The sequence below is a fragment of the Oncorhynchus nerka genome, linkage group LG20, assembly GCF_034236695.1.
Source record: "Oncorhynchus nerka isolate Pitt River linkage group LG20, Oner_Uvic_2.0, whole genome shotgun sequence".
Taxonomy (NCBI): domain Eukaryota; kingdom Metazoa; phylum Chordata; class Actinopteri; order Salmoniformes; family Salmonidae; genus Oncorhynchus; species Oncorhynchus nerka.
Genome location: NC_088415.1, coordinates 4649695 through 4662564, shown reverse-complemented (window position 1 = coordinate 4662564; position 12870 = coordinate 4649695). Strand labels below are relative to the sequence as shown.

The 12870-nt window shown below is 45.1% G+C and overlaps 1 protein-coding gene across 2 annotated transcripts in view; it reads left to right on the top strand.

Annotated features, from left to right (window-relative positions):
• Nucleotides 1-1030: 1030 nt before the first annotated feature.
• LOC115122600 (synaptophysin-like) overlaps nt 1031-12870 on the top strand; it is a 34654-nt gene continuing 22814 nt past the window's right edge. The window contains exon 1 of one of the 2 annotated variants that reach the window (XM_065006121.1): nt 1031-1142. In XM_065006121.1, coding sequence (XP_064862193.1) covers nt 1125-1142 — 18 coding nt within the window. In that variant the 5' untranslated portion in view covers nt 1031-1124. Of the gene's footprint in view, nt 1143-2528; nt 2657-12870 lie in introns of those variants that run through there. The other variant, XM_065006120.1, reaches the window with a different exon arrangement.

The following is a 12870-nucleotide window of genomic DNA, read 5'->3' as shown; positions in this document are numbered from 1 at the left end:
CTTAACAACACTATCAACAAGGCAGGTCCTACAGGCCCTAGTTTATACCTTCTTAACAACACTATCAACAAGGCAGGTCCTACAGGCCCTAGTTTCTACCTTCTTAACAACACTATCAACAAGGCTGGTCCTAGTTTCTACCTTCTTAACAACACTATCAACAAGGCAGGTCCTACAGGCCCTAGTTTCTACCTTCTTAACAACACTAGCAACAAGGCAGGTCCTTACAGGCCCTAGTTTCTACCTTCATAACAACACTATCAACAAGGCAGGTCCTTACAGGCCCTAGTTTCTACCTTCATAACAACACTATCAACAAGGCAGGTCCTACAGGCCCTAGTTTCTACCTTCTTAACAGCACTATCAACAAGGCAGGTCCTACAGGCCCTAGTTTCTACCTTCATAACAACACTATCAACAAGGCAGGTCCTATAGGCCCTAGTTTCTACCTTCTTAACAACACTAGCAACAAGGCAGGTCCTTACAGGCCCTAGTTTCTACCTTCATAACAACACTATCAACAAGGCAGGTCCTTACAGGCCCTAGTTTCTATCTTCATAACAACACTATCAACAAGGCAGGTCCTTACAGGCCTTGTCGCCCCCTGGACTGTTTGCAGTTATAGGTAACCAGATCGTGACTACAACTTAAGTTACTAAGTCTTTGACAACACTGTGTCGTTGTTATGTTGGTGATTTTAAAACTCATGCTTCCTACCCTTGCAAAATATGACTTCCCACTATTGGCTCACACATAAACAGTTCAGAACCATGGACAGCAGCACCCTGGTCAGGCAGTGGGGAAATTCATTATTAAACGGAAACAAGTATCAGAAAGATACCAGCTTTAGTAAAGGCAGAAAATAGTTTCCAAAAACAAATGTGTATCATCTGGCTCTAAGAACCATAAACAAAGACATGTATTTGATTATTTGTAGTTATCTACAAGTCTATGTATGATCCAGTCTGATGGTCGTGGCAACTCGCGTTGTGTGTCTTTTGTTTATCACATGCCATCTTGAGCAGTTCCCGTATCCTTCTCCTTCCTCCACCGAGGACGGTCGGTTCTGACGACTCCCTCCCGCCGCTCCGCAATTCCTCATACCAACGAGCAAGGCAGCCAAGATGGACATTGTGAATCAGGTAGGGGCTCTGAACATCTAGAAAAATAACTGACATCTACTCTGTTTAAATTCCAACTGTTACACGTATGATGAATAGGCGGCGAGGGGCGTTCCTAGATCCTTATCTGGGATATTAGATTTGTCTGGTAAAACCGAGGAAAGCCCCGTTATGATGCGCTGCGATTTGTTGAATGATATACCTGACATCCGTGATTACTGAGGGGATGGATGGTTATGCATGTCTGTGTTAAATCAGGGGGAAAATGTATCTTGTGATTATACCGGTTAAATTATTAGAAGACAACATATTTTCCCCTCAACAAAATATATTATGACAAATACACCCATTCGTGGTCTATGAAAGATGGTGATATGAGCTGTTTGCCCATAATATAAATGTACGCACAAATGTGGACCATATAAATTATGGAACGAAATATGTTTGTTTATCCATGGTCCAAATATGTATTGGCTCATACGGGTGAAAAAAACAACATATTCTTCTGCAATCCTGGAATTACACGATCTTCTAATATAGCGGGTCTGGTATAGGCTCTGTGCAGTTGTCATTTCTGAGATTGCGTTGTAAAATGTCAGCTCAATTTCATTCCCTATATTTAATAGTGATCCATGGATAGCATCACCGGGGAAGAAGACATTTTACAACCTATGTGTTGTGATAATTGCGTTGTTTGCTCTATAACCTGTTAGTTCATATGCCTTGATGTAACAGTACTCTTCTTGCGTTGTGTACAATCAGTCATCGACACGGAACTCCAACATGTAGCACCAGTCATGTAGATTTATTCCGTTAGGAACGGCACAAAATTGCACGTCATGCAATGCACGTCTCACCATCCAACTCTGCACTCACGCACGCTGGTTTGGTGCTTGTTCACTGGTAAAACTCACCCTACTTATATCAGATATACATTAGAATTGCAATTAAACAAGTAACACAAAAGTTATCGTTTATCTGTGAAGAAAGAGCCTCAGCCAGAGAAATCATCAATTTCGATAATAAAACGTTCTAGTGGCGCCCTCTTGTGGCGGAATGCGATATCGCCATAGGGGGAACCACTACTTCAAGGTCTCCGAGCAAGTGACGTCACCGATTGAACCGCTATTTAGCGCGCACCGCTAACTAAGCTACCCGTTTCACATCCGTTACACTGACACCCTGATATATACTGTAGGCCTAAAAGGCAGAGACAATAAGAAGACACAGTGGCAGGATAAATTCAACCACATCTTTGTTTCATCACAAAACCCTGGAAGTCCTCAAAGCATATTGTATGTAACAAACAGTTACATGACCTACCGCATGGCCAAGCCACTTAATGTTTATGACGTGTTCGGGACTACTAAAATCCGATTAGAACGACAGAGAGTTACCACAAGTCAGAAACAGGAGCTGCCTCCACTATTTCATCACTATTTCAACTTTTAACATGTCAACATCATCAAATGACTTATGCTTATTCTAACGCAGGGACAACTCAAAGATATCAAAAACTATTTAGCCCAATCAAGGTAAGCTAAATAGGACGTGACTGTCCATGGTTCTGATTTCTGTGTGCGTGCTGTCCATGGTTCTGATTTCTGTGTGCGTGCGTGCGTTTGTGCAAGTAGAAAAACATGTTGACCCACCCTACTTGTAGAGAAACACCAATGACTTCCTCCTCTCTTTCCTGTTGACCCACCCTACTTGTAGAGAAACACCAATGACTTCCTCCTCTCTTTCCTGTTGACCCACCCTACTGGTAGAGAAACACCAATGACTTCCTCCTCTCTTTCATGTTGACCCACCCTACTGGTAGAGAAACACCAATGACTTCCTCCTCTCTTTCCTGTTGACCCACCCTACTGGTAGAGAAACACCAATGACTTCCTCCTCTCTTTCATGTTGACCCACCCTACTGGTAGAGAAACACCAATGACTTCCTCCTCTCTTTCATGTTGACCCACCCTACTGGTAGAGAAACACCAATGACTTCCTCCTCTCTTTCATGTTGACCCACCCTACTTGTAGAGAAACACCAATGACTTCCTCCTCTCTTTCATGTTGACCCACCCTACTTGTAGAGAAACACCAATGACTTCCTCCTCTCTTTCCTGTTGACCCACCCTACTGGTAGAGAAACACCAATGACTTCCTCCTCTCTTTCATGTTGACCCACCCTACTTGTAGAGAAACACCAATGACTTCCTCCTCTCTTTCATGTTGACCCACCCTACTTGTAGAGAAACACCAATGACTTCCTCCTCTCTTTCATGTTGACCCACCCTACTTGTAGAGAAACACCAATGACTTCCTCCTCTCTTTCATGTTGACCCACCCTACTTGTAGAGAAACACCAATGACTTCCTCCTCTCTTTCATGTTGACCCACCCTACTGGTAGAGAAACACCAATGACTTCCTCCTCTCTTTCATGTTGACCCACCCTACTGGTAGAGAAACACCAATGACTTCCTCCTCTCTTTCATGTTGACCCACCCTACTGGTAGAGAAACACCAATGTCATCCTCCTCTCTTTCATGTTGACGAAACAGTCTATGACTCTGTCATACAGTACATGCTTTTATCTTATGTTGTCCCAGGCTAGCAGGCTAAAATGCTTGCTCGCTAGTTTTACTTCCTTTCAAAGGCAACGTCTATCTAGATAACGTTATCCTTCTACAACTACATGTTCCATCCATCTCAGGCCAGGGGGCACAACAATGTATGAATGGATGTTTAGATCAGAATCACAGTTAAAAGCATTGGACAGTACTGAGTATTAAAGGGGAAACTCCACCCAAAAACTATATTTTGGTTATTAGTTATTATTGTTGTCATAGTCCCACATTTTTTTCCCTTGTCGGTAGTCAAGTTTGCAAGATGTGTAACTTTAAGAATACAGAAATGATCCTTGGTGCATTTTACTCATATGAAGTGGTGTTTTCAAATGCATCATACTGGATGATTTCTGTATTTTGAAAGTTACATGTCTTGAAAGTTTTCGGGGGTGGAATTTTCTTTTAAGTAAAACCACAAGTCCAAATTCCTATCTCCATCCATGACTAATTTAGGGAAGGGACCATTTTAGCTAGCTAGCTAGCCACAGGCGGACAACAGAACCATTCACAGTTGAGCTTACTCAGTTTAGCTCAATGCTGATTGGCTATTATTATTATTATTTTTTTATTTAATCAAGGGAGGCCAAAATGCTCTCTGGCTTCTCTTGCACTCAATGCTATGGGTAGCAACAATGTCATACTCTTTTTGACCAGACGGCATCAAATAGATGGCCTTCACATACAGAGAAAGAGGCGCTGTTTCGCTCACACAAATGCTTTCTCCGGGGAGATGTACATCCTGCTTCTTGCGAATTGAAGGAAAATGATTAAACACAGAGAGACGAAAGATACAAGCATACATTATTTGTGGGGGGGTCAACAATGAATACACGGCACTGCCCTATATATGGCTCCTATATATGGCTCCTATACATGTCTCCTATACATGTCTCCTATACATGCCTCCTATACATGTCTCCTATACATGTCTCCTATACATGGCTCCTATACATGACTCCTATACATGTCTCCTATACATGCCTCCTATACATGTCTCCTATACATGCCTCCTATACATGTCTCCTATACATGTCTCCTATACATGGCTCCTATACATGTCTCCTATACATGTCTCCTATACATGTCTCCTATACATGGCCAATAGGGAAATATAATCACACCCCTAGCCGACCCCAACAGACACTAAATGAAACAGTACATGGCAGACCATCCAGAACTGACTCTGCCAGATGCAGCAGTCTTGTAATTGCGAACACGGGGCGCTGCCTAGGGACTCTCCCCTGTCTCATCACCCTGTGTGTTATACTACCCCTGTCTCATCACCCTGTGTGATATACTACCCCTGTCTCATCACCCTGTGCGTTATACTAGCAGCAGTACCTAGTGACCCTCCCCTGTCTCATCACCCTGTGTGTTATACTAGCAGCAGTACCTAGTGACCCTCCCCTGTCTCATCACCCTGTGTGTTATACTAGCAGCAGTACCTAGTGACCCTCCCCTGTCTCATCACCCTGTGTGTTATACTAACAGCAGTGCCTAGTGACCCTCCCCTGTCTCATAAAGCACCAGACACAGGACAGGTAACCTTTGTTGCTCTTCAGAAGCAGAAGGAGGTAGTGAAAAGGGAAACAACTCAGAGGAGAAGGACCCGTAGGACTTCCGAGGCGAGGGACACTTTTGGACGCACGCTCACCTTCGAGTCCCATGTGGTTTAGGGACCCGGTCTGAGACAACATATACCTTTCTAGAAACGACACAACCGGGGTCCCCGGTGAGGCTCCCTACTGACACGCAGGGACACCTTCCAGGGATAGTTTAACATGAGGAATGTCCTCCCCTGCTTCACAAGCTCCTGTAAGGATGTCCCTCACAGAGAACGGAAAAGGAACGAGTCCTTTAACTTGCCACTTATCCTCAAACAGTCCAGTCATGGAGGTAGAACTTGTAGGCTGAATTCTAGCAAAAACATTCAGAGGTAAATCTCTAGCTATCTGATTGGTCCTCCCAGGGGCCAGGCCCATAGGAAACAAATCTCCGTCATCGCTTGCATGAACCTGCCTGTGCACCCGGGACAACAGGGCCCTTCTAGCCACTCACCTGGACCACAGGGCCCTTCTAGCCACTCACCTGGGACAACAGGGCCCTTCTAGCCACTCACCTGGGACAACAGGGCCCTTCTAGCCACTCACCTGGACAACAGGGCCCTTCTAGCCACTCACCTGGGACAACAGGGCCCTTCTAGCCACTCACCTGGACAACAGGGCCCTTCTAGCCACTCACCTGGGACAACAGGGCCCTTCTAGCCACTCACCTGGGACAACAGGGCCCTTCTAGCCACTCACCTGGGACAACAGGGCCCTTCTAGCCACTCACCTGGACAACAGGGCCCTTCTAGCCACTCACCTGGGACAACAGGGCCCTTCTAGCCACTCACCTGGGACAACAGGGCCCTTCTAGCCACTCACCTGGGACAACAGGGCCCTTCTAGCCACTCACCTGGACTCATCTCGCAGCCTACGCTGGTAGCTTCAGGTGTCCCTGTCAAGGCTACTGGCCATGGCCCAGTGGAGGGACCCGCTGCTATTGTCAGGGGGCTGCCATGGGCTTAGTTGTATTAGAAAGGAAATTTGATTCGGGGGGTATGGACACTGGTGCAGAACGCACTGCATTTCAATTACACGAAGCTCCTAGCGGTATATCTGGCGCTCGGGAGTTTCCCCCTGCTTTTCTCGAGCCGGCTTGGGCTGGTCAGAACCGACGTCATGGCTCTTGCGTGGCGGTAGGTGGATATCTTCTTGCCGTCATCAAGGCCAGAATAACCTTTTGAATAAGTGTTTCCATTGAACAGGAACATGAAGGCATCAAATCTGTCAAATACTGTAACAACTGTGTAGTTTATGCTTTGGATCTAGGACCCCATTATTTTGTTGGGATCCCAGATCAATAGGACCCCATTATTTTGTTGAGATCCCCGATCAATAGGACCCCATTATTTTGTTGGGATCCCAGATCAATATGACCCCATTATTTTGTTGGGATCCCAGATCAAAAGGACCCCATTATTTTGTTGGGATCCCAGATCAATATGACCCCATTATTTTGTTGGGATCCCAGATCAATAGGACCCCATTATTTTGTTGGGATCCCAGATCAATAGGACCCCATTATTTTGTTGGGATCCCAGATCAATAGGACCCCATTATTTTGTTGGGATCCCAGATCATTAGGACCCCATTATTTTGTTGGGATCCCAGATCAAAAGGACCCCATTATTTTGTTGGGATCCCAGATCAATAGGACCCCATTATTTTGTTGGGATCCCAGATCAATAGGACCCCATTATTTTGTTGGGATCCCAGATCAAAAGGACCCCATTATTTTGTTGGGATCCCAGATCAATATGACCCCATTATTTTGTTGGGATCCCAGATCAATAGGACCCCATTATTTTGTTGGGATCCCAGATCAAAAGGATCCCATTATTTTGTTGGGATCCCAGATCAATAGAACCCCATTATTTTGTTGGGATCCCAGATCAATAGGACCCCATTATTTTGTTGGGATCCCAGATCAATAGGACCCCATTATTTTTTTGGGATCCCAGATCAATAGGACCCCATTATTTTGTTGGGATCCCCGATCAATAGTACCCCATTATTTTGTTGGGATCCCAGATCAAAAGGACCCCATTATTTTGTTGGGATCCCAGATCAAAAGGACCCCATTATTTTGTTGGGATCCCAGATCAATAGAACCCCATTATTTTGTTGGGATCCCAGATCAATAGAACCCCATTATTTTGTTGGGATCCCAGATCAATAGGACCCCATTATTTTTTGGGGATCCCAGATCAATAGGACCCCATTATTTTGTTGGGATCCCCGATCAATAGTACCCCATTATTTTGTTGGGATCCCAGATCAATAGGACCCCATTATTTTGTTGGGATCCCCGATCAATAGTACCCCATTATTTTGTTGGGATCCCAGATCAAAAGGACCCCATTATTTTGTTGGGATCCCAGATCAAAAGGACCCCATTATTTTGTTGGGATCCCAGATCAATAGAACCCCATTATTTTGTTGGGATCCCAGATCAATAGAACCCCATTATTTTGTTGGGATCCCAGATCAATTTTAAGCAAGGCATACCATTACAACGTCTATATTGGTATCATTTGCACATCATATGGATATAAAAAGATGTGTTGTAAAGCATATAAACACCAGACTAGCCTGACATGTAGCTAGCATTTGTAAACAGGCATATAACACCAGACTAGCCTGACATGTAGCTAGCATTTGTCAACAGGCATATAACACCAGACTAGCCTGATTTGTAAACAGGCATATAAACACCAGACTAGCCTGACATGTAGCTAGCATTTGTAAACAGGCATATAAACACCAGACTGGCCTGACATGTAGCTAGCATTTGTAAACAGGCATATAACACCAGACTAGCCTGACATGTAGCTAGCATTTGTAAACAGGCATATAAACACCAGACTAGCCTGACATGTAGCTAGCATTTGTAAACAGGCATATAAACACCAGACTGGCCTGACATGTAGCTAGCATTTGTAAACAGGCATATAACACCAGACTAGCCTGACATGTAGCTAGCATTTGTAAACAGGCATATAAACATGCCTGACATGTAGCTAGCATTTGTAAACAGGCATATAAACACCAGACTGGCCTGACATGTAGCTAGCATTTGTAAACAGGCATATAACACCAGACTAGCCTGACATGTAGCTAGCATTTGTCAACAGGCATATAACACCAGACTAGCCTGACATGTAGCTAGCATTTGTCAACAGGCATATAACACCAGACTGGCCTGACATGTAGCTAGCATTTGTAAACAGGCATATAACACCAGACTGGCCTGACATGTAGCTAGCATTTGTCAACAGGCATATAACACCAGACTAGCCTGACATGTAGCTAGCATTTGTAAACAGGCATATAACACCAGACTGGCCTGACATGTAGCTAGCATTTGTAAACAGGCATATAACACCAGACTGGCCTGACATGTAGCTAGCATTTGTAAACAGGCATATAACACCAGACTGGCCTGACATGTAGCTAGCATTTGTAAACAGGCATATAACACCGGATCCGGAAGTTCAAACGTCATCGCTAGTCAAAAAGAGTGCCTCGGCGCCTCTTGCTTGGTAAGCTACTCTGGCTCCCCCTAGTGGATATACACTACACAAGGCCCCTCTTGCTTGGTAAGCTACTCTGGCTCCCCCTAGTGGATACACACTACACAAGGCTCCTCTTGCTTGGTAAGCTACTCTGGCTCCCCCTAGTGGATATACACTACACAAGGCCCCTCTTGCTTGGTAAGCTACTCTGGCTCCCCCTAGTGGATATACACTACACAAGGCCCCTCTTGCTTGGTAAGCTACTCTGGCTCCCCCTAGTGGATATACACTACACAAGGCTCCTCTTGCTTGGTAAGCTACTCTGGCTCCCCCTTGCGGATATACACTACACAAGGCCCCTCTTGTTTGGTAAGCTACTCTGGCTCCCCCTAGTGGATATACACTACACAAGGCTCCTCTTGCTTGGTAAGCTACTCTGGCTCCCCCTAGTGGATATACACGACACAAGGCCCCTCTTGTTTGGTAAGCTACTCTCCCCCTAGTGGATATACACTACACACGGCTCCTCTTGCTTGGTAAGCCACTCTCCCCCTAGTGGATATACACTACACAAGGCTCCTCTTGCTTGGTAAGCTACTCTGGCTCCCCCTAGTGGATATACACTACACAAGGCCCCTCTTGTTTGGTAAGCTACTCTCCCCCTAGTGGATACACACTACACAAGGCTCCTCTTGTTTGGTAAGCTACTCTGGCTCCCCCTAGTGGATATACACTACACAAGGCTCCTCTTGTTTGGTAAGCTACTCTGGCTCCCCCTAGTGGATATACACGACACAAGGCTCCTCTTGTTTGGTAAGCTACTCTGGCTCCCCCTAGTGGATATACACTACACAAGGCTCCTCTTGCTTGGTAAGCTACTCTGGCTCCCCCTAGTGGATATACACTACACAAGGCTCCTCTTGTTTGGTAAGCTACTCTGGCTCCCCCTAGTGGATATACACTACACAAGGCTCCTCTTGCTTGGTAAGCCACTCTCCCCCTAGTGGATATACACTACACAAGGCTCCTCTTGCTTGGGAAGCTACTCTGGCTCCCCCTAGTGGATACACACTACACAAGGCTCCTCTTGTTTGGTAAGCTACTCTGGCTCCCCCTAGTGGATATACACGACACAAGGCTCCTCTTGCTTGGGAAGCTACTCTGGCTCCCCCTAGTGGATACACACTACACAAGGCTCCTCTTGTTTGGTAAGCTACTCTGGCTCCCCCTAGTGGATATACACGACACAAGGCTCCTCTTGCTTGGTAAGTTACTCTCCCCCTAGTGGATATACACGACACAAGGCTCCTCTTGCTTGGTAAGCTACTCTGGCTCCCCCTAGTGGAAAAGGTATGCATTAGAACGCAATATGGCCTCCATCTCCACTCTGACCCTCTGATACTCTGACCGGTTGCTAATATGTTGTAATGATAATAGCCATTTCATTAGTACCATGTCTTTACTGTGGATGATGATATGAGTGATTATATCATCTCAGGAAAATTATTATTATGATGGTGAATAAATAATCACAGGAAAACAATGACTACCTGTGTGTGAAAAGCGGTGAGTTTATTGTAGGATATACCATAATAATCAGCCTGTAGAAACACCAGAGTCATTCAGCCTAGAAAGATATACTGTATATACATACTGAGCATTCGGAAAGTATTCAGGCCCCTTTCCTTTTTCCACATCTTGTTACGTTACAGCCTTATTCTAAAATGGATTAAATAAAACACGATCCTCATCATTCTACACACAATACCCCTTAATGACATCACAATACCCCATAATGACATCACAATACCCCATAATGACATCACAATACCCCATAATGACAAAGAAAAAACTTTTTTTTTGTGCAAAATTCTAAAACAAAAAAAAATCGTATTTACTTAAGTATTCAGACCCTTTGATATGATGATGGGTCTGTTGATATGATGATGGGTCTGTTGATATGAGGATGATGGGTCTGTTGATATGGTGATGGTCTGTTGATATGGTGATGGGCCTGTTGATAGGATGATGGGCCTGTTGATATGATGATGGGTCTGTTGATAGGATGATGGGTCTGTTGATATGGTGATGGTCTGTTGATATGGTGATGGGCCTGTTGATAGGATGATGGGCCTGTTGATAGGATGATGGGCCTGTTGATGGGCCTGTTGATAGGATGATGGGCCTGTTGATAGGATGATGGGCCTGTTGATAGGATGATGGGCCTGTTGATAGGATGATAGCCTGTTGATAGGATGATGGGCCTGTTGATGGGCCTGTTGATAGGATGATGGGCCTGTTGATAGGATGATGGGCCTGTTGATAGGATGATGGGCCTGTTGATAGGATGATGGGCCTGTTGATAGGATGATGGGCCTGTTGATAGGATGATGGGCCTGTTGATATGAGGATGATGGGTCTGTTGATAGGATGACGGGTCTGTTGATAGGATGACGGGTCTGTTGATAGGATGACGGGTCTGTTGATAGGATGATGGGTCTGTTGATATGAGGATGATGGGCCTGTTGATAGGATGATGGGCCTGTTGATAGGATGATGGGTCTGTTGATAGGATGATGGGTCTGTTGATAGGATGATGGGCCTGTTGATAGGATGATGGGTCTGTTGATAGGAGGATGGGCCTGTTGATAGGATGATGGGTCTGTTGATAGGATAGGATGATGGGTCTGTTGATATGAGGATGATGGGTCTGTTGATAGGATGATGGGCTTGTTGATAGGATAGGATGATGGGTCTGTTGATAGGATGATGGGTCTGTTGATAGGATGATGGGTCTGTTGATAGGATGATGGGCCTGTTGATATAATGACGATGGGTCTGTTGATATGACAATGATGGGTCTGTTGATATGACAATGATGGGTCTGTTGATATGACAATGATGGGTCTGTTGATAGGACGATGGGCCTGTTGATATGATGATGGGCCTGTTGATAGGATGATGGGTCTGTTGATAGGATGATGATGGGTCTGTTGATAGGATGATGGGTCTGTTGATAGGATGATGATGGGTCTGTTGATATGATGATGGGCCTGTTGATAGGATGAAGGGCCTGTTGATAGGATGATGGGTCTGTTGATAGGATGATGGGCCTGTTGATAGGATGATTGGCCTGTTGATAGGATGATGGGCCTGTTGATAGGATGATGGGCCTGTTGATAGGATGATGGGTCTGTTGATAGGATGATGGGTCTGTTGATAGGATGATGGGCCTGTTGATAGGATGATGGGTCTGTTGATAGGATGATTGGCCTGTTGTTAGGATGATGGGCCTGTTGATAGGATGATGGGCCTGTTGATAGGATGATGGGCCTGTTGATAGGATGATGGGTCTGTTGATATAATGACGATGGGTCTGTTGATAGGATGATGGGTCTGTTGATAGGATGATGGGCCTGTTGATAGGATGATGGGTCTGTTGATAGGATGATGGGTCTGTTGATAGGATGATGGGCCTGTTGATAGGATAGGATGATGGGTCTGTTGATAGGAGGATGGGCCTGTTGATAGGATGATGGGTCTGTTGATAGGATAGGATGATGGGTCTGTTGATATGAGGATGATGGGTCTGTTGATAGGATGATGGGCTTGTTGATAGGATAGGATGATGGGTCTGTTGATAGGATGATGGGTCTGTTGATAGGATGATGGGTCTGTTGATAGGATGATGGGCCTGTTGATATAATGACGATGGGTCTGTTGATATGACAATGATGGGTCTGTTGATATGACAATGATGGGTCTGTTGATATGACAATGATGGGTCTGTTGATAGGACGATGGGCCTGTTGATATGATGATGGGCCTGTTGATAGGATGATGGGTCTGTTGATAGGATGATGATGGGTCTGTTGATAGGATGATGGGCCTGTTGATAGGATGATGGGTCTGTTGATAGGATGATTGGCCTGTTGTTAGGATGATGGGCCTGTTGATAGGATGATGGGCCTGTTGATAGGATGATGGGCCTGTTGATAGGATGATGGG